The 18,882-nt window shown below is 33.7% G+C and overlaps 1 protein-coding gene and 1 long non-coding RNA gene across 2 annotated transcripts; both read right to left on the bottom strand.

Moving 5' to 3' along the window:
* Positions 1–2,904: 2,904 nt before the first annotated feature.
* On the bottom strand, positions 2,905–4,466 carry LOC127736208 (uncharacterized). The gene is made up of 2 exons (XR_007998855.1): positions 4,297–4,466; positions 2,905–3,134 (listed from the first exon to the last, which is right to left on the bottom strand). It is a non-coding gene; the product is annotated as an uncharacterized LOC127736208 (long non-coding RNA).
* A 706-nt stretch (positions 4,467–5,172) lies between these two features.
* LOC127733769 (neuronal acetylcholine receptor subunit alpha-10-like) lies at positions 5,173–13,373 on the bottom strand. Its single transcript, XM_052243082.1, has 5 exons — positions 13,281–13,373; positions 11,785–11,930; positions 8,797–8,841; positions 8,051–8,160; positions 5,173–5,719 (listed from the first exon to the last, which is right to left on the bottom strand). Exons 1-5 carry the CDS (start codon positions 13,324–13,326, stop codon positions 5,173–5,175), a joined length of 894 nt encoding a protein of 297 aa, XP_052099042.1. The 5' UTR covers positions 13,327–13,373.
* Between the last annotated feature and the right edge of the window lie 5,509 nt (positions 13,374–18,882).

Below are 18,882 nucleotides of genomic sequence, written 5' to 3'. Positions count from 1 at the left end.
GAGCATCACTGACGAGACATTGATTGTCGAAATGCGCATCTGGTGCAAAAAAAAATGGTACCGTTTATGTTATTACTACCACTGGGTCGATGCCTCTGCTGGTGGACCAATAGTCCCCGAGGGTATCACCAGCCCAGTAGCCAGTACTTTGGTACTGGCATGAAAATACGGATTTTGTGTTATTGAAATTTCCTGTTACAAAATGTTTGAAATTATTTTAAATTAAGGAATGTATCTCCCTCATGCAAAGCTCTGATTCCCTGCCCGGCTTTGGCTATACTTTTTTATCCTTTTGGCTTATAGCTCTTCATCTTTTTTAAAAGCTTTGGATTTTCAAATGTTTTGACCTCGAGCATCACTGAAGAGACATTGATTGTCGAAATGCGCATCTGGTGCCAAAAAAATTGGTACCGTTTATGTTATTGCATGTAAGATATCATACCTGTCGTATTTGAGAGTCTACTGCATGGGAGATATGCCTATCGTATTTGAGAGTCTACTGCATGGGATATAGCATGCCTGTTGTATGTGAGAGTCTACTGCATGGGAGATAGCATGCTTGTTGTATGCGAGAGTCTACTGCAATGGAGATAGCATGCCTGTTGTATGTGAGAGTCTACTGCATGGGAGATAGCATGAATGTTGTATGTGAGAGTCTACTGCATGGGAGATAGCATGCTTGTTGTATGCGAGAGTCTACTGCAATAGAGATAGCATGCCTGTTGTATGTGAGACTCTACTGCATGGGAGATAGCATGCCTGTTGTATGTGAGAGTCTACTGCATGGGAGATATCATGCCTATTGTATTTGAGAGTCTACTGCATGGGAGATAGCATGCCTATTGTATGTGAGAGTCTACTGCATGGGAGATATCATGCTTGTTGTACATGTATGTAACGCATGTAAGATATCATACATATTGTATGTGTCGCATGTAAGATATCATACCTGTTGTATTTTTCGCATGTAAGTTATCATAGATATAAGAAGATGTGGTATGAGTGCCAATGAGACAACCCTCCATACAAGTCAAAATTTATAACTGTTATATGTGAGAGTCTACTGCATGGGAGATATCATGCCTGTTGTATGTGAGAGTCTACTGCATGGGAGATATTATGCTTGTAGCAAGTTAGATACCATGTATTTAGCTTGTCAGATAGACGTGCACTTTGGTAATCAATAAACATGTTTCAGTTGCAGACTTTTTTTTTCTTGGTTTGTATGTCTTTCTTATCGGATCAGTTGGTCTTCGGATATTGGTGTAGTCTGTTGTACCGTACAACTTCTGGTTATCCTTCAAATTAACTTAGAGAATGCGTAATTAATACATCCCACAGAACCAAGCGGACACCCTCATGTAGCATGGTTTTACAGTCGGATAGCTCGGGTCGTGTATTCTTTAATATTTAGAATCAACAAAATTACATTCTTGCATTTGATAAACAGAAAATATCCAAGTCTCTATGTCTAGTTCCCGGGTTTCCTTATCTATTGTTGTCCATACTTGATTTTCCCTTACAGATTTCTCTTACGTTTTCTTTCCCTTATACAAGAAAAGATAGCGGAAAAAATCCACCAATGCAGAACAAAACAACAAGAAACACCACATCACTAACCTTAATTCAAAGCAATTAAAAAAGAAACAAAGAAAAAAATGATTAAAAGCATTTCCCCAAAAAATTAATAACTCCAAAACCTATCTAGAATCGAGGCGAATGTCCATCTATTTAGGCCGTATGTAGATTTTTTTGTGTTGTTGAGTTACTGTCTTATTGACGTTTATCCCACATCTCTTTTTATTCATTTTAATTGTTTGGAAAATCAGAATCAAACACAGACTATAGAGAATCGCATGAACGACGTATATTCATGGTCTTAAAAGTGCAAGAGTAGTATATGAAACAAATGAATTAATGGAGCAATTGCAAGTGTTTTAGACCCTTATAGAATTATTCAAAAACATAGACTCATCATCTCCTGTCATTTATTTCATTACTTTATGCTTTCAAATCTTTTTTCTTAAATTTATTCCTCTGTTTTTCTTTCTTGTAAACATGTGATATACTTTAGACAACATGCCTAGTATGAAAATATTAAATAACCAAAAAGAAAAGAGGTAAATTCTGTTTGTTTCCGTTTTCCGTTTCCGTTCCGTATTCCGTTTCCGCCGTTTAGCAACACCCAATTTAAAGGTGTATCGGGTGTCTTTCGCCATCTTGAATTGTAAAATAGCACGAAACATTAATGAAATAGGCAAAATTCGAGAGAAGAATGTAATTCATTTGTAAAACTGTTCAACTGAATGAAGAAAATTATGTGTTTTATAATATTTTTACGACTGTCTCTTACATATACCGAAAATATTTTGTTTGATTCAATTTTTTTCAACTTTGCCGTTTAAGGGGAGATAACTCAGGTAAAGCTATTTTTAAAAAAGGAATTTGCTATGTATTTACATATTTTGTTTTGTAGCAAGAAAACGAGTTTACTTTATATTTTCTGAAAGAACAATACACGAGCTACTTTCTCATATATCTTTAAATTCTATAGTTTAGTTTTCTTTTTATCACACAAAATAGGAGTTTCAATGCATAATCTATAGAAAATCCGACAATGTTGCACTACCTTAACACACAGAGAGCTATATAGTCAGTGTAGGAATTTTCTTAATTTTGTTCTGAAAGTTTTGGATGGATGGATGAATGACTGTTTAACGTTCTGTGGCCAACAAATACTATAGTTTATTTGAAATCAAAAGTTAAATCACAAAAACACTGAACTCCGAGGAAAATTCAAAACGGAAAGTCCCCAATCAAATGGCAAAATCAACAGTGAATATATCATTATAGATAAAGTTGATGATCGAATAAACTGAGAAGATAATACAAAAAACCACAACATTTCATAATTGTCTTTGTACATGAAGCTTTACTATCTAGACAGAATACAAACTCCATTTTTTTTATCATTCAATGAAATTTGCAAAAATAGAAATGCTTCCTATGGTTAGAGTTGCTAAGAACACAGTCAGCCCTACTCTGTCGATACAGATTGATAACATCTCCCATTCTTTAGTGTTGTCTAGAACTTCAACCGAGTAGTCATCTTCTGTTCTATCCCCGGGTTGTGTCTGGAAATAAAGGGATAAGTTAATCATTATAATATGTGCGATTGAATTTCCTGGTTATATTTTCAAGAAATAAAACGTTTAAATACATTGAAAACAAGCAAATTAGCAAAAACTACATAGAACTGAATGAGTAAATAAATAATATTCGATTAGTAAATTATCTTATTTGTACTTGATGCACTTCTTTTCGTTATAGTGTCATTCAGATTAACAGATCAGTAATGAGATTCGTTTAAATAGAGGCATTCAGATTAACAGATCAGTAATGAAATTCGTTTAAATAGAGGCATTCAGATTAACAGATCAGTAATGAAATTCGTTTAAATAGAGGCATTCAGATTAACAGATCAGTAATGAAATTCGTTTAAATAGAGGCATTCAGATTAACAGATCAGTAATGAAATTCGTTTAAATAGAGGCATTCATTTACTCTGCTTGAATTAAATGTCTCACACAGGCTGTGCAAAGTTTGTAAAATTTTAGATGATGAGGAACACTTTTTCCTTCATTGCCAAATTAACAGTAATGTAAGACATTCCCTTATAAATGCAATTAAAACCCATTATCCTAATTTTAACCAGCTTGACTCAAACTCTAAACTTAAAACTATTCTAGATCCCATTAAAGATATTTTGTCTAGTGTTGTAGACTATATAAAGCAATCTATGGAATTGCGAAAATAGGGTCCACATTGGTCAATTATTATATATATATACATATATATATATTATTATTAATATCAACTTGACTTGTTTTAAACATTTATCATGTATTATGTTTCTTGCCACTTGTGTATACAATGTACTATGTTTGCATTTTAACCCGCCAGGGTTTCATGTTTTGCAATAAAGTTATTAATTACTAATTGATACACTGTGTGTCAACAGTATCTAACCAGGAAGCATATTAGTCATATAAACTGGAACTAATTGCATTGGTTTAAATAAGATTTCACTCGAACGTTTCCAGAAAGATTACATTTTTGAAATGTTAAAGGTTAGCCGACGACACGTTAAATAAATTTTAATTTTGAATTGGTTTTTTATTACTATTTTCTGGAAAGAGTGTCTTCAAACCTATACACTGTCAAATGCATAACCTAAGAAAGCTATATTTTATAGAATTTAATCAGTTACATTACCTTGAATGGCTAAAAACTCACCCTTTTATTCATCCAGAGTGCCTCAGTTAGTGTTATCTTAGATAAAGGATTTAAAATCACTCTTTTCACCCAATGTGACATTTCCTGTCACCACGGTGGTAGATGTTAATAACAATTACTTGGACAAACGCGGAAAGACCACACAATATAAGGGTAAGGCTGAAGAAGTCTCATACAAATAGATATTAGATCTTGACTGAAGTTACTATTGCTGATTTGATAAACAGGAGATAGGGACAAAAACATTACTTACCAATATTTCAATAACCGATAAAATGCTTAAATAGAATGGAACAGTTTATAAAAAAAATGTTTAAGCCACATTTCAATGTTTAAGCCACATTTCAATGTATGACAGTATATATAATATTTGATTGTTTTATTTTATTTGACTTGTCAATATAAATTTTCCCTAGAGTTTTGATTACTCCAATTATTTCCATGTAGAAGTCTACATATTTTAACTCCACGTTAATATTGACAGATTCATACATTCTTGCGATATTAAGCAGAAGAAAAGACCTTTTTACAGTGGATAGACACTTCATCATTGTAAAAAACAATTGAATGTGTTCTTGATAAATATGGACATATTCTTTGATGATTGCATCCGTTTTTCTGTTTATGTAGTGACTAATTATATAGCTCTTTCCTCGATTGTCTTTTAGTACTGCTTTTACCCAAGGAACACAATGAAGTCGGCATTTAATATCGTACTGCACTAAAAAGGGGTACTTTATTATATTCCTTTATCCATTTGTTCAATATAAGGAAATTTGTATTGGTTTTTTTTTCAAATTATCAAAGTTATCTCATCGAATAATGCCACGAAATCCCCAAATTAACGTTAATTGTATCAATTATTCATACTTAAAGCTAGTACAAACCTATCCATGGTCGAGCTTCATCTGACGGTGGTAGTTTGTCAGCGATTAGTAGTTGAAACACTGTCAATGAAAGTAATACTGTCACCTCAAGGGACACTTTTTCACCAGAATCTACCGGAAGTATAAACCCAAGAGCAGCCAATAAAGTGATGATCATAGACGGCAAGATAATGTTAGTTTTATAATATCTTGGTTTCCTTTTCAGATAGAGGTTGTATGTTAAATCAATGTATGGGTCTGGACAGCAGGCGTAATATTTTATGTGTTTAACAGCAGGCACACCAGTAACATCCCATTCTACATTTTGTTTCAGTTCCGATAGATCGGCATGATCACTTTGAAGGTTCATGTCCAGCTGTTTTCCTGTGTAGATCCATGATCCAAACTGTAATGGACACGTTTGTTGATCGAAAGGAAACTTTGTGACGTCGACTTGGCATTGTACTTCCATAACAGTTGGAAAATTGTACTGGACAGTTCCATCAAAACTTATAATTGCCCTGAATTTGTCCAATCCCCAAAATTCTGTTGATACACTGAATGAAAAGAAACACTATTAGACATTTTAGTCTTAGATACATGATTTTTGTTTATTAGTTGTTATTGGCTTTGAACTAATTGTCAATAACTGCGAGTACTCTCAGATATGTACTTTGTGTCTTTTTTGTTGTTAGGGATGTATATATATATCTTGCAACGTCCGTTCTATGTTTTTGTTAGATGTTTTTCTGCTTTGTATCGATCTGATGAGTTAAGCCCTTTTCAACTGATTTTTATGATAGTTTGTTCTAAAGTTGTGTTGTAAGACCACTGTCCCAGGTTAGGGTAGGGTTTAGCGCTCACAAACATGTTTAACCCCGCAAAATTCTTTATGTGCCTGTCCCAAGTCAGGAGTCTCTAGTTCATTGGTTGTCGTTGGTTTATGTCTGTCATATTTTTTTTTTTGTAAATTGTTTTGTTACAAATTAGGCCGTGAGTTTTCTCAATTGAATGTTTTCATATTTTTCATACGGGGCCTTTTATAGCCGACTATACGGTATAGGGTTTTCTCATTGTTGAAGGTATGATCAATCAATTACAGAATCATTGATATCAAAATATCAATCTCAATTTAAAATTTCTTCAGTAAATCTTAAATCAAAGATTTATAGTTCTACGACACGAATTGAATCTCTGATCATGCATTGCAATGAAATTCCCAACAAGGTAAGATATTTTAGAATATGTGATCAGCATTCAAGTGTTTAACTATATTACAAATGTAATCCTCATCAGGGTACCAGTTTCTCCGCCTGTGGGATACAACTCCTACACATGTCACATTCGTTTGATTGTGTAGAAATGTAATCCTCATCAGGGTACCAGTTTCTCCGCCCGTAGAATACAACTCTTACACATGTCACATTCGTTTGGTTGTTTAGAAATGTAATCCTCATCAGTGTACCAGTTTATCTGCCTGTGGGATACAACTCCTACACATGTCACATTCGTTTGGTTGTTTAGAAATGTAATCCTCATCAGGGTACCAGTTTCTCCGCCCGTGGAATACAACTCTTACACATGTCACATTCGTTTGGTTGTTTAGAAATGTAATCCTCATCAGGTACCAGTTTCTCCGCCCGTGGAATACAACTCCTACACATGTCACATTCGTTTGGTTGTGTAAAAATGTAATCCTCATCAGGGTACCAGGTTCTCCGCCCGTGGAATACAACTCCTACACATGTCACACATTCGTTTGATTGTGTAGAAATATAATCCTCATCAGGGTTCCAGTTTCCCCACCTGTGGGATACGACTTCTACATATATGTTTCATTCGTTTGGTTGTTTAGAAATGCGATAGCCTCTTTAAGTTGTGTATTATTTTTAATTGTAAAATAAAGATGTATAATTATGTAAATATGAAATAAAACTACAAAACATAAGGTCTTTTCTAAATTTTGATTACATTGAAATGTTTCCATACATTATTGACGTATTGATGAATATTCGTGGTTATTTGAATTTCTAGTAATCTGATTGGTTGGTTTAAAGTTTTAGCGCTGAACGATGACATCTCTGTTTGGAAGAATCTTGATGGTCTCTACTTCAGCTGATTTAACAAGTCTCAATCTATTTGATCTCTTCTGTAATTCCTTCTCTCTTAATAACAAACATCGAAAGGTAAGGTACCAGTCGGTGTTTAGGAACCTTCAACCAAAACGCAACTTGACATCTTTCATGACTTCCTTTAAGATGTTAGTACCTAACAGAAGCGGAATCCTTCTGTTGTAATTGCTGTCCGGTACAACCAAAAATAAACAAAGATGAGAACTTCCAGTTGTTGCTGTTCCTGGTAATTCAATAGTTGCTGTGATATATCCTGAACCATTATGATAGCAAAGCGACTTGAGTTTTGTATGAAGCCCAAAAGTCAGCTATAACAGAATTTATAAAAAAAAATCTACAACTGCATCAAGCGTTATAGGATATTTCTCCACTCGAGACAGATAAACCGGCGGGACGAGTATAAAACGTGTAAGGATTACAGAAAGACGCATTCACATCCGGTCGGAATGGGGGCGTTTAACCAATGCCACAAGTAGGGAAAGTGCCATGCTCTTTGCACGATACAGAAAGAAACTTTGGAGGAATTTTTCAATGTAAAATTTCTGCTCTTAATTTCCTACGTAATTCCAAATTTCTTTCCCTTTATTCCGGTCAACTTTTCTCGCATAGCTTACCTCTTTGATTTGTTCTTGTCCTGCATATGGATAAAATATTTCTTTTTCCGTTATTGAAACAACGATTTGCCTATTAAATTAAATCTCTGATTAATAATAGATTCAAACAACAACACATATTTGCCATATGATAATTAATTACCTATCGAACAAAGTTAAGTCGGGTGTCCAAATATTTTTAAACGGCACTACCACATTTGATACATTATGATAATCATTTGGATTCCACTTCAGTAAACAATCTGTCCAAAGCTGAAATACAAGAACATATCAACTTATAACTACCATTGGTTTATGCAAATTGTATGTTGATAAAGCTTTTACAACGTTACTTAAGAAGAGACGTACAATGTGATCATTGAAATCTGTCAGTCCTTTGCTGTTATATTCATTTACCAGAAAGAATATGTGGTCGAAGAACTTTTATTTCATCAAGTAATTTTTAGCAACAGCAGTCCTATCACTTTACAAGACCTACATTTAGTGGCCTTGGGCTGTTTTCTGCTCTTTGGTCGGGTTGTTGTCTCTTTGACGCATTCTCACTTTATTTTATTACAGTATAAACAGTACTTAACCTGTATCTAAAATTTGAATTCATTTTTATGTTTTTGTGAGATTTCTTTGCCACATAAATTTTAGCCCGATACTGCGTTCTTCAATGCTTAGGCGTGATCGACATCGTACACAAAAATTCACCCAATCAAGAGATAAGGTGTTAAACTAGCAGTCAGTTGACATTTTTTGCTCCATGTTGAAAGTTTACTGTAACTTTGAGAACAGAAACAAAAGAGCTGTTCCTTTACTCTTTTGTCTTTTCGTGTATACGTAGTGACTTTGAGTCGTAATAAAGTCTATCCTTGCTTAGTTGAAGCACCATACTGAACTTACCAGCCGTATCCAGAGCTTGAGCTTAATGATTTGTTGTGGCTCATTCTGTAAATAAATCACATAAATTAAACGTGTTTTTCTCTCTCTTTTTTTGTGAATTAGTTGTTCATAACTTTCTAAGAGTTGTGTTTTTGATCTCCTTTATTCTTTTTTGTTCTGTTTGAAATAATGAAAATTCGTTTTTCATATTTATTTATTTTAGTTACCGTGACCCTTCCGTTGTTAAATATTTTACAATGTATGTCCAGTGTGTACTTTTTTCGATCATATTCAGAACTAAAACATATTTTTCCGATCTAAAATATTGCCTTAATTTAAGAATATTACAGCAATATCATAAAGAATGGAATGCCGCTGTGAAGTTGTTTAGATTTAGCTTAAATGATATTAACTTAACTATATGTCATGGATGGATACCCCATATCCTTTGTTTTTCTATTATATATCACCATATGCATTTTTTCGATTACATTTTCACTTTTGATAGGATATGTTATTCAATTACATATTCAGGCAGATATCTTCAAAACAGGTGTGGATAAATACTAAAGATACGTAAAGGGAGCTTGATCAGACAGACAAATACTAAAGATACATAAAGGGAGCTTGATCGGACAGATAAATACTCAATATACATAAAGGGAGCTTGATCGGACAGATAAATACTAAAAATACATAAAGGGAGCTTGATCGGACAGATAAATACTAAAGATACATAAAGGGAGCTTGATCGGACAGATAAATACTAAAGATACATAAAGGGAGCTTGATCGGTCAGATAAATACTAAAAGATACATAAAGGGAGCTTGATCGGACAGATAAATACTAAAAATACATAAAGGGAGCTTGATCGGACAGATAAATACTAAAAATACATAAAGGGAGCTTGATCGGACAGATAAATATTAAAAATGCATAAAGGGAGCTTGATCGGACAGATAAATACTAAAAATACATAAAGGGAGCTTGATCGGACAGATAAATACAAAAGATACATAAAGGGAGCTTGATCGGACAGATACATACTAAAGATACATAAAGGGAGCTTGATCGGACAGATACATACTAAAGATACATAAAGGGAGCTTGATCGGACAGATAAATACTAAAGATACATAAAGGGAGCTTCATCGGACAGATACATACTAAAGATACATAAAGGGAGCTTGATCGGACAGATACATACTAAAGATACATAAAGGGAGCTTGATCGGACAGATACATACTAAAGATACATAAAGGGAGCTTGATCGGACAGATACATACTAAAGATACATAAAGGGAGCTTGATCGGATAGATAAATACTAAAAATACATAAAGGGAGCTTGATCGGATAGACAAATACTAAAAATACGTAAAGGGAGCTTGATCTGACAGATAAATACTAAAAATACATAAAGGGAGCTTGATCGGATAGACAAATACTAAAGATACATAAAGGGAGCTTGATCGGACAGATAAATACTAACAATACATAAAGGGAGCTTGATCGGACAGATAAATACTAACAATACATAAAGGGAGCTTGATCGGATAGACAAATACTAAAAATACGTAAAGGGAGCTTGATCTGACAGATAAATACTAAAAATACATAAAGGGATCTTGATCGGATAGACAAATACTAAAGATACATAAAGGGAGCTTGATCGGACAGATAAATACTAAAAATATATAAAGGGAGCTTGATCAGACAGACAAATACTAAAGATACATAAAGGGAGCTTGATCGGACAGATAAATACTAAAGATATATAAAGGGAGCTTGATCGGACAGATACATACTAAAGATACATAAAGGGAGCTTGATCGGACAGATACATACTAAAGATACATAAAGGGAGCTTGATCGGATAAACAAATACTAAAAATACATAAAGGGAGCTTGATCGGACAGATAAATACTAGATATATAAAGGGAGCTTGATCGGACAGATACATACTAAAGATACATAAAGGGAGCTTGATCGGACAGATACATACTAAAGATACATAAAGAGAGCTTGATCGGACAGATAAATACTAAAAATATATAAAGGGAGCTTGATCGGATAGACAAAGGACAGATAAATACTAAAGATACATAAAGGGAGCTTGATCGGAAAGATAAATACTAAAAATACATAAAGTAAGCTTGATCGGACAGATAAATACTAAAGATACATAAAGGGAGCTTGGTCGGACAGATAAATACTAAAAATACATAAAGGGAGCTTGATCGGACAGATAAATACTAAAAAATATATAAAGGGAGCTTGATCGGATAAACAAATACTAAAAATACACAAAGGGAGCTTGATCGGACAGATAAATACTAAAACACATAAAGGGAGCTTGATCGAATAGACAAATACTAAAAATACATAAAGGGAACTTGATCGGACAGATAAATACAAAAGATACATAAAGGGAGCTTGATCGGACAGATAAATACTAAAGATACATAAAGGGAGCTTGATCGGACAGATAAATACTAAAGATACATAAAGGGAGCTTGATCGGACAGATAAATACTAAAGATATATAAAGGGAGCTTGATCGGACAGATAAATACCGTGCGAGGGCTGTATAGCCAGTCAAGGTCGTTAAAAACTCCCATCATCATCAGATAAATACTAAAGATACGTAAAGGGAGCTTGATCGGACAGATAAATACTAAAGATACATAAAGGGAACTTGATCGGACAGATAAATACTAAAGATACATAAAGGGAGCTTGATCGGACAGATAAATACTAAAGATACACAAAGGGAGCTTGATCGGACAGATAAATACTAAAAATACATAAAGAGAGCTTGATCGGATAGACAAATACTAAAAATACATAAAAGGAGCTTGATCGGATAGACAAATACTAAAAATACACAAAGGGAGCTTGATCGGACAGATAAATACTTAAAATATATAAAGGGAGCTTGATCGGATAGACAAATACTTAAAACACATAAAGGGAGCGGACAGACAATCTTCTAAAGTTTTACTTACCAAGTCAATTAACTCTCTTAAACCCAAGTCCAAAGACACGTTTACTTGCTCATATCCCCTACAGATAGGTCTTACTGACGGGTCATAGCCAGCAAATATCGATGTAATGAGGGCGTTAAGTATTGATTCAGTACTTAACGCTAGTCCTTATAAAAGAAAAAAGGAAATAACTATATAGAAAAAAAGCACAAATAAAATTTACAGACGTTCTGTATTTGTACGAAAAAGGGAAAACATTTACTATAAACTCAAAGGTATATGAAAAATCAATATTCAATGTACTAGCCACTTCGGGAAACTTTATTCAAATGCTCATCATTTGAATAATTGGCGATTATTTGTCTTAGCTCTGAACTGGTATATACAGTTTGCAAAGGGAATGAGTTTATATTAGCTCAGTATTAAATTCTTCGGTACTGACATGATTTAACAAACCTTTACTAAAATTGTCCGTTTATGAATTTTGAAATTATAAAGACACTAACTTAAAGGTTTCAAATCCCTCAGGCAAAGTTGACACTAGCTTAAAGGTATCAACTCCCTCAGGCTGACCTTATATGGATTTGGTTATTTTTTTGGTCCTTTTTTTTGTCATATAGCTCAACTATTTCAGTTCCAATACATCCTTGGTTTTCAAATATTAGGCTTCGAGCGTTCCTGGTGAAGATAAATCAAGAAAAGCGCTTCGGACGCACGAAATTTATAGCGTGTTGATTTCATTTTGTATGATCCACCATGAGGTTTTAAGAAGCATCAGCCCTCCCTCTTGTATGACATTCACTTTTGTTTCCAATTTATCCACCTCTCATGTGCATAATTCAATTATCCGCTTATGATTTTGAACTTTACTAAGCCTTCAAAATTTTATGTGAACGTAAACTCATACAACTATAAAAACAGAAATATAATCGAAAAACTCTAAAAATAACATGTGTTCTTTTACGTGCAAAGATAATACTCACCCAGATTACCTTATGTTAGATATAATTGCCAAAACCTTTCGGAATTGTATGTTATCAATGCTCTTCAACTTCGTAGCTTAGTTGGCCTTTCAACTTTTATGCTCACCTGGTCCGAAGGTTCGGTGTGAGCTTTTGTCATCATTTGGCGTCCGTCGTCTGTCGTCGTCATCGTCCGTTAACTTTTACAAAGATCATCTCCTCTGAAACTACTTCACCAAATTTAACCAAACTTGGCCACAATCATCAATAGGGTATCTACTAGATTAAAAATTGTGTCCAAAGACCCCCTTTTTTTTTGCCGACAAACATGGCCGACATTGCTAAAAATAAGACATAGGGGTAAAATGCAATATTTGACTATTATCTTTAAAACCGTTATATCTACCCTATGTCTGTTAACGTCAAAACTGTTCTTCAACGAAATTTTACGAATTTTTGTATATATTGATAATGAAAATAAAAATATCAAAAGTATCTTTTTAATAAAACATTTTAAACATAAACTAAATGATCACCATAAAAAAGAACACTTACCAAAAATTGAAACAAAAATACTGATGTATATCACTCGTTTCATCATGCCAAATCCGAAAAAGACTTGTTGAAGAAACGCCGTTGGTTTTTGAAAAATATAGAATTGTGTGAAACGGAAGAATATCATATCAGGAAATCCGACAATCATCATTTTCCCACATAATTCTCTTAAGTGTAGATGCATATTTTCCTACATAATTCATTTTAGTGTAGATGCATATTTACAATGATCGTTCTATATAAATCTTATAAATTTCATTTACTTTAAAATATATTACAAATAGTCAACAGGAAATATAAATGGGATTCTAAAGATGGGGATCAGATTTAACACAGATCATTAAAATTTATACATTCGCTCTTACAAATAGTTAGTAATGTAAAACACTGTCATGTTTTGAAATTGTAGTGTGTAATTCCAATATGGTAACTGATTGACAGTTTCTCTTCTATGAGTTTTAAGAAGAAAACGAAATGAGAAATTTGTTCTTTGTTATAGTTTGTTTACTTTTAACTTTACATTCATTCATTTTCATTTTTGGTTTATTGAAAATGTTTGGGAATATTAAATTTCATCGAAATTACAGGTATTCTAAAGTCCTTTCTTCTAACCCGAATTAACACTAAACCATTATGTCATAATATAGTTAAGTTCAACACCAAATTGTACATGTGAATATATTTCTTACTAAGTGCATACAAGTTTTGTTCTTATTACTAAATCATTAAATTTTTTTAGTCCGATATTATTGTACGCCTTCTTAAAATCTATATTTGTTAGAACACATCTGCGACATGTCGCGGGTCAATGACTGAATTGAATTAGAACGTCTATTTTAACGTATCGTCAACTGATGCAGTCACACAGTGAATTAGGTGGCAATTTTTCGCTGCTTGCGATGACTTTCTGTCTAAACCTGTCCTTTTGTCGTTACTTCGTTCTTACAATCGGATTTTTACCAGAAACAGCTAGGGGTTGTCAGAACAGGGTAGAACTCGCTTGTCCTTCTGGAGAACTCGCTTGTCCTTCTGGAGAACTCATCGTTTATGTTTTCCTACTTATTTTCCAACTATCCCATCATGAATAGTCGATAGGGAGGATAACACACTACAGTTTGCATACTCCATTTGGGATAGAGAGCCATGTTGATTGATTTGATCTTGTAGAAGGAGCAGCAACACTCAAAACAGGACTCCTCATTAAGTATTATAGATAAAAGCAGTTGACAACTTTTCTCGTTTAAATATTTGAAAACTGTGCACTTAAATGAAACCATTTTGTTCATCATAGATTATCTCTCTTTGTTCTATCCAATACCTATTTTCCTATATATTCGATCGAGAAGTGCAATATGTAAAATCAGACTCCGTGTCCTATGATCTCAAAATATAGAAAGAGACAGGTATAAAACTTTATATATAGAAAGATATCAGAGGCTTTGTAAGAAATGTACCCTTAATATGGTGTTGAAGATGAACAACATTTTATTACTAGTTGTCCAGCATACAAAGATGATAGGGAGATAATTTTCAAGGAGATAAACAATTTTTGTCATAACTTTTCAGATCTCTCAAATGAGGCAAACTTTGTTTGGTTATTTACTAATGAAAATGTCTGTCCTAAAACATTTGGGGAATTATGGTATTAAATGTCTAGATGTTAGACGAAACGTAAATTAATATACGTAATAACGATGATTATTGTAATTATTCTATGGTTTTGGTCCTGCCTGGAATAAAATATATAAATGATTTATATGAGACGACAAAATATATATGTATATCTATAACTATATGAACATTTTGTTCTTTTTTTTTTAACTTCATCATAGTGAATCGTTTTGTGTGTATAAATGTCATACTGTCCATCAAGGGTCCTTAATTGGAACAATAAATATTCTTATACTTATATTAGCTACCCAAATTAAATTAGGGTCATTATTGTCCTTATAAACAATGTTATATTGCCAGGTCTGCCAAATGCTAAAAAAAACTCTTACCAAATAATTAATAGCAAAATTGTTTAACTAACTATTTTATCTACAATTAAAAAGTGGCTTTATAGTTACTTACAAACTACCTTCTCAGGGGAGATGTGAATCATGTGGATACTAAAAAATTCTGAAGACCTGTCAAGAAACATACGTCCATATCCTCGAATCATAGGTTAAAAAAAATAATTCTGTACTCATAAAACAAGTATTCTTCATTCTAAACTTAAAAGACAGATTGAAGTATAATTCTCTGTTTTGTTTTTTTTTTTATCTATATTTTTTTTAAATCTATGTATCGTTTCTACCGGTTACATTCTTGTCTATCCTTTTCCTGAAATCCTGTTTTCATTTCAAACTCTCAAGCTTATAGGGTTAGAGAATTTACATGTGTTGAATGTTTATATTTTATGAAATTGTTGATTCCGCATGGTTAAACAGGAAAAAGTCACCATTAATGCAGAGTCAGCTGATATGATTCATCAAAGTACTTCAACAAAAGTAACAAGACGGCGGGTCGTCTAGTGGAGCAGAAAATGTCGGTACCAAACTTTAGTGTTCTTTGTAGTGGATTGAGGACTGCTGTTTGTCTTTTCGTTCTTAACGCCATGGTGTTAACTGTTTTATTTGACCTAAAGTTCTTAAAGACATGGTGTTAACTGTTTTATTTGACCTAAAGTTCTTAACGCCATGGTGTTAACTGTTTTATTTGACCTAAAGTTCTTAACGCCATGGTGTTAACTGTTTTATTTGACCTAAAGTTCTTAAAGACATGGTGTTAACTGTTTTATTTGACCTAAAGTTCTTAACGCCATGGTGTTAATTGTTTTATTTGACCTAAAGTTCTTAACGCCGTGGTGTTAACTGTTTGCCATGGTGTTAACTGTTTTATTTGACCTAAAGTTCTTAACGACATGGTGTTAACTGTTTTATTTGACCTAAAGTTTTTTATTTATTGTTCCCTTTGTATCTTCTCAGCTGGAATGTTTGTTTTTCAAAATATTACAAAAGGTTTACAACTCCTGGAGATAATTGTAATTCCAATGTCAACTTCTAGGTAGAATATCTGAATGAGTAAGAAGCTTAAGACAGACATGAAATATGCTAGCCACGCCCTTCTACTTAGACCTTTATTATTTGACCTCTTCAAAAGAATATCAAACATTCGGGAGAACAAAAACATAGTTGCCTAAGTATAACGTTGTCTTTCATTCATGAAATTATTGTTCATTTAAAGTGGATGTATGAACAACAATATCAAGATTAATAATCTGAAACACAGTAGGACAATTTCTGCATGTTTTCTTAAAGGGGCATAAGCTGTCATATTCATGTTCACCGATTTGACTCTAATTCTCTGATTTGATTTATAACATACTAAAACGTATATCTAATTATAAAAAGTCTAAAATAAACAATTTACAATGCATGGACTCGATAATATGTATCAGCATTTCGTGTGTATTTTAGTCTAGACGCCGTCTATTTAACCGTCGAGGTGACCTCCGAAGACATCCGACGGTTATATAACCCGATATAAACACAAATATTGATATAAATAGATAGAGAACACGTGCAATTGGATTTTTCTAGGTCTGTTTTATTTCATGCTAAAAATATGTTAATCGTCGTTTTTACCTGTAGAATAATGAGTTTAGGTGGATCGAATCAGTCAAACAAATTATGGCAAATCGTTTACCTTTGTTTCACTTTCATTATTGAGACATTCTTTTCTGTTTAATAGCTGAAAACGCATAGTTTATGCGTAATTGATCTCTAGCCAAGGGGTTAAATTGAAGGTCAAATGAATACGGATTCAATGAGGTCGAATTATTCACTTGCAAGTGAATAATTCATCAGCGATGTTTCTTAGCTTATTTTGACAAATTTGAACGAAACTGGCTGTTAACAGCGAATAGTTATTTCACTATTTCTTTTTTATTAATGATTGAACAACAAAAAAATCATATTTTTTTTTTTCTATATCTCGTAGCTAATGCCCCTTTAAATGAAATGAAAGAGGTATAAATGCCGGAAGAAAATACGTAGATGAAGATCAAACACATTCAAAAATGTAAATACTGATACCTGACAGATTTACCTTTTGTATTGTTATCATAGCATGCCTGGTTGGAGGGAATAACATACACACTAAAATTTATCCAGCCTGCAAAATGTTCTCTCCAAGTATGCTAAAAAAAATGAAAATAACTCTTAAAAATGTTCATGCGTCTTAAGCACTTTTCTAGATTCACCTTCACCAGGAACGCTCAAAGCAGAACATTTGAAAGCTGATGATGTATAAGAACCAAAACAGTTGAAGAGCTATGTGATAAAAAAGACCTAAAATTATAGCCAAATACTAAGTTTTAGCAAAATTAAGTAAATTGTAAACGACAAGGTATCACGTTTAAAATATTAAATCATTATAAATCATAACGCATTGTTACTTATATACTTTTACGTAAACAGAAAGTGGTGAAACATAGAGCGGTCAAACAGAGAGTGGTCAAACAGAAAGTGGTGAAACATAGAGCGGTCAAACAGAGAGTGGTCAAACAGAAAGTGGTCAAACAGAGAGTGGTGAAACAGAAAGTGGTCAAACAGAGAGTAGTCAAACAGAGCGTGGTGAAACAAATAGTAGTGAAACAGAGAGTGGTGAAACAGAGAGTGGTGAAACAGAGAGTGGTGAAACAGAGAGGTGTTGAACAGCGAGTGGTGAAATAGAGAGTGGTGAAACAGAGAGTTGTGAAACAGAGAGTGGTGAAACAGAGAGTTGTGAAACAGAGAGTGGTAAAACGGTGTGATAAAACACGTTTAAAATATCAAATTATCATAAATAACGCATTGTTACTTAAATACTTAGAAGACTCAGAGAGTGGTAAAACAGAGAATGGTGAAACAGAGAGCGGTGAAACAGAGAGCGGTGAAACAGAGAGCGGTGAAACAGAGAGGGATGAAACAAAGAGGGTTGAAACATAGAGTGGTAAAACAGAGAGCGGTGTAACAGAGAGAAATGAATAAAAGAGTGGTGAAACAGAGAGAGTGGTGAAACATAGTATGGTGAAACAGAGAGCGGTGAAACAGAGAGTGGTGAAACAAAGAGTAATGAAACAGAGAGTGGAAAAACAAAGAGCGGTGAAACAGAGAGTGGTAAAACAGAGAGTGGTGAAATTGTGAAACGTAGAGCGGTGAAACAAAGAGAGGTGATACAGAGAGTGGTGAAACAGAAAAAGGTGAAACAAAAAGTGATGAAACAGAGAGTGGTGAAACATACAATGATGAAACATAGTGGTGAAACATAGATTGGTAAAACAGAGAGAGTTCAAATAGAGAGGTGAAACAAAGAACAGTGAAACAAAGAACAGTGAAACAGAGCGGCGAAACAGAGAGTGGTGAACGATGAGAGATACAACAGAACGTTGAAACAGAGAGTGGTGAAACATAGAGCGGCTAAACAGAGTGGTGAAAAAGAGAGCGGTGAAACAGAGCATTCAATTAGAGAATGGTGTAACAGAGAGTGGTGAAACAGAGAGTGGGGTAACAGAGAGTGGTGAAACAAAGAGTGATGAAACAGAGTGGCGAAACAGAGAGTGGTAAAACAGAGAGCG

Source organism: Mytilus californianus, unplaced genomic scaffold (genome assembly GCF_021869535.1).
Source record: "Mytilus californianus isolate M0D057914Y unplaced genomic scaffold, xbMytCali1.0.p SCAF_3, whole genome shotgun sequence".
NCBI classification, from domain to species: domain Eukaryota; kingdom Metazoa; phylum Mollusca; class Bivalvia; order Mytilida; family Mytilidae; genus Mytilus; species Mytilus californianus.
Note: the sequence above shows the minus strand (reverse complement) of the source record. Positions and strands in the feature narration are given on the sequence as shown.

Coding starts and splice junctions, on each gene's coding strand:
- LOC127733769 (XM_052243082.1), bottom strand. CDS start 13,326: ATGATGAAACGAGTGATATACATCAGTATTTTTGTTTCAATTTTTG. Junction 11,931..13,280: donor TATTTTTGTTTCAATTTTTG/GTAAGTGTTCTT, acceptor TTCTTTTATAAG/GACTAGCGTTAAGTACTGAA. Junction 5,720..8,050: donor GACTTAACTTTGTTCGATAG/GTAATTAATTAT, acceptor CTTTTCATTCAG/TGTATCAACAGAATTTTGGG.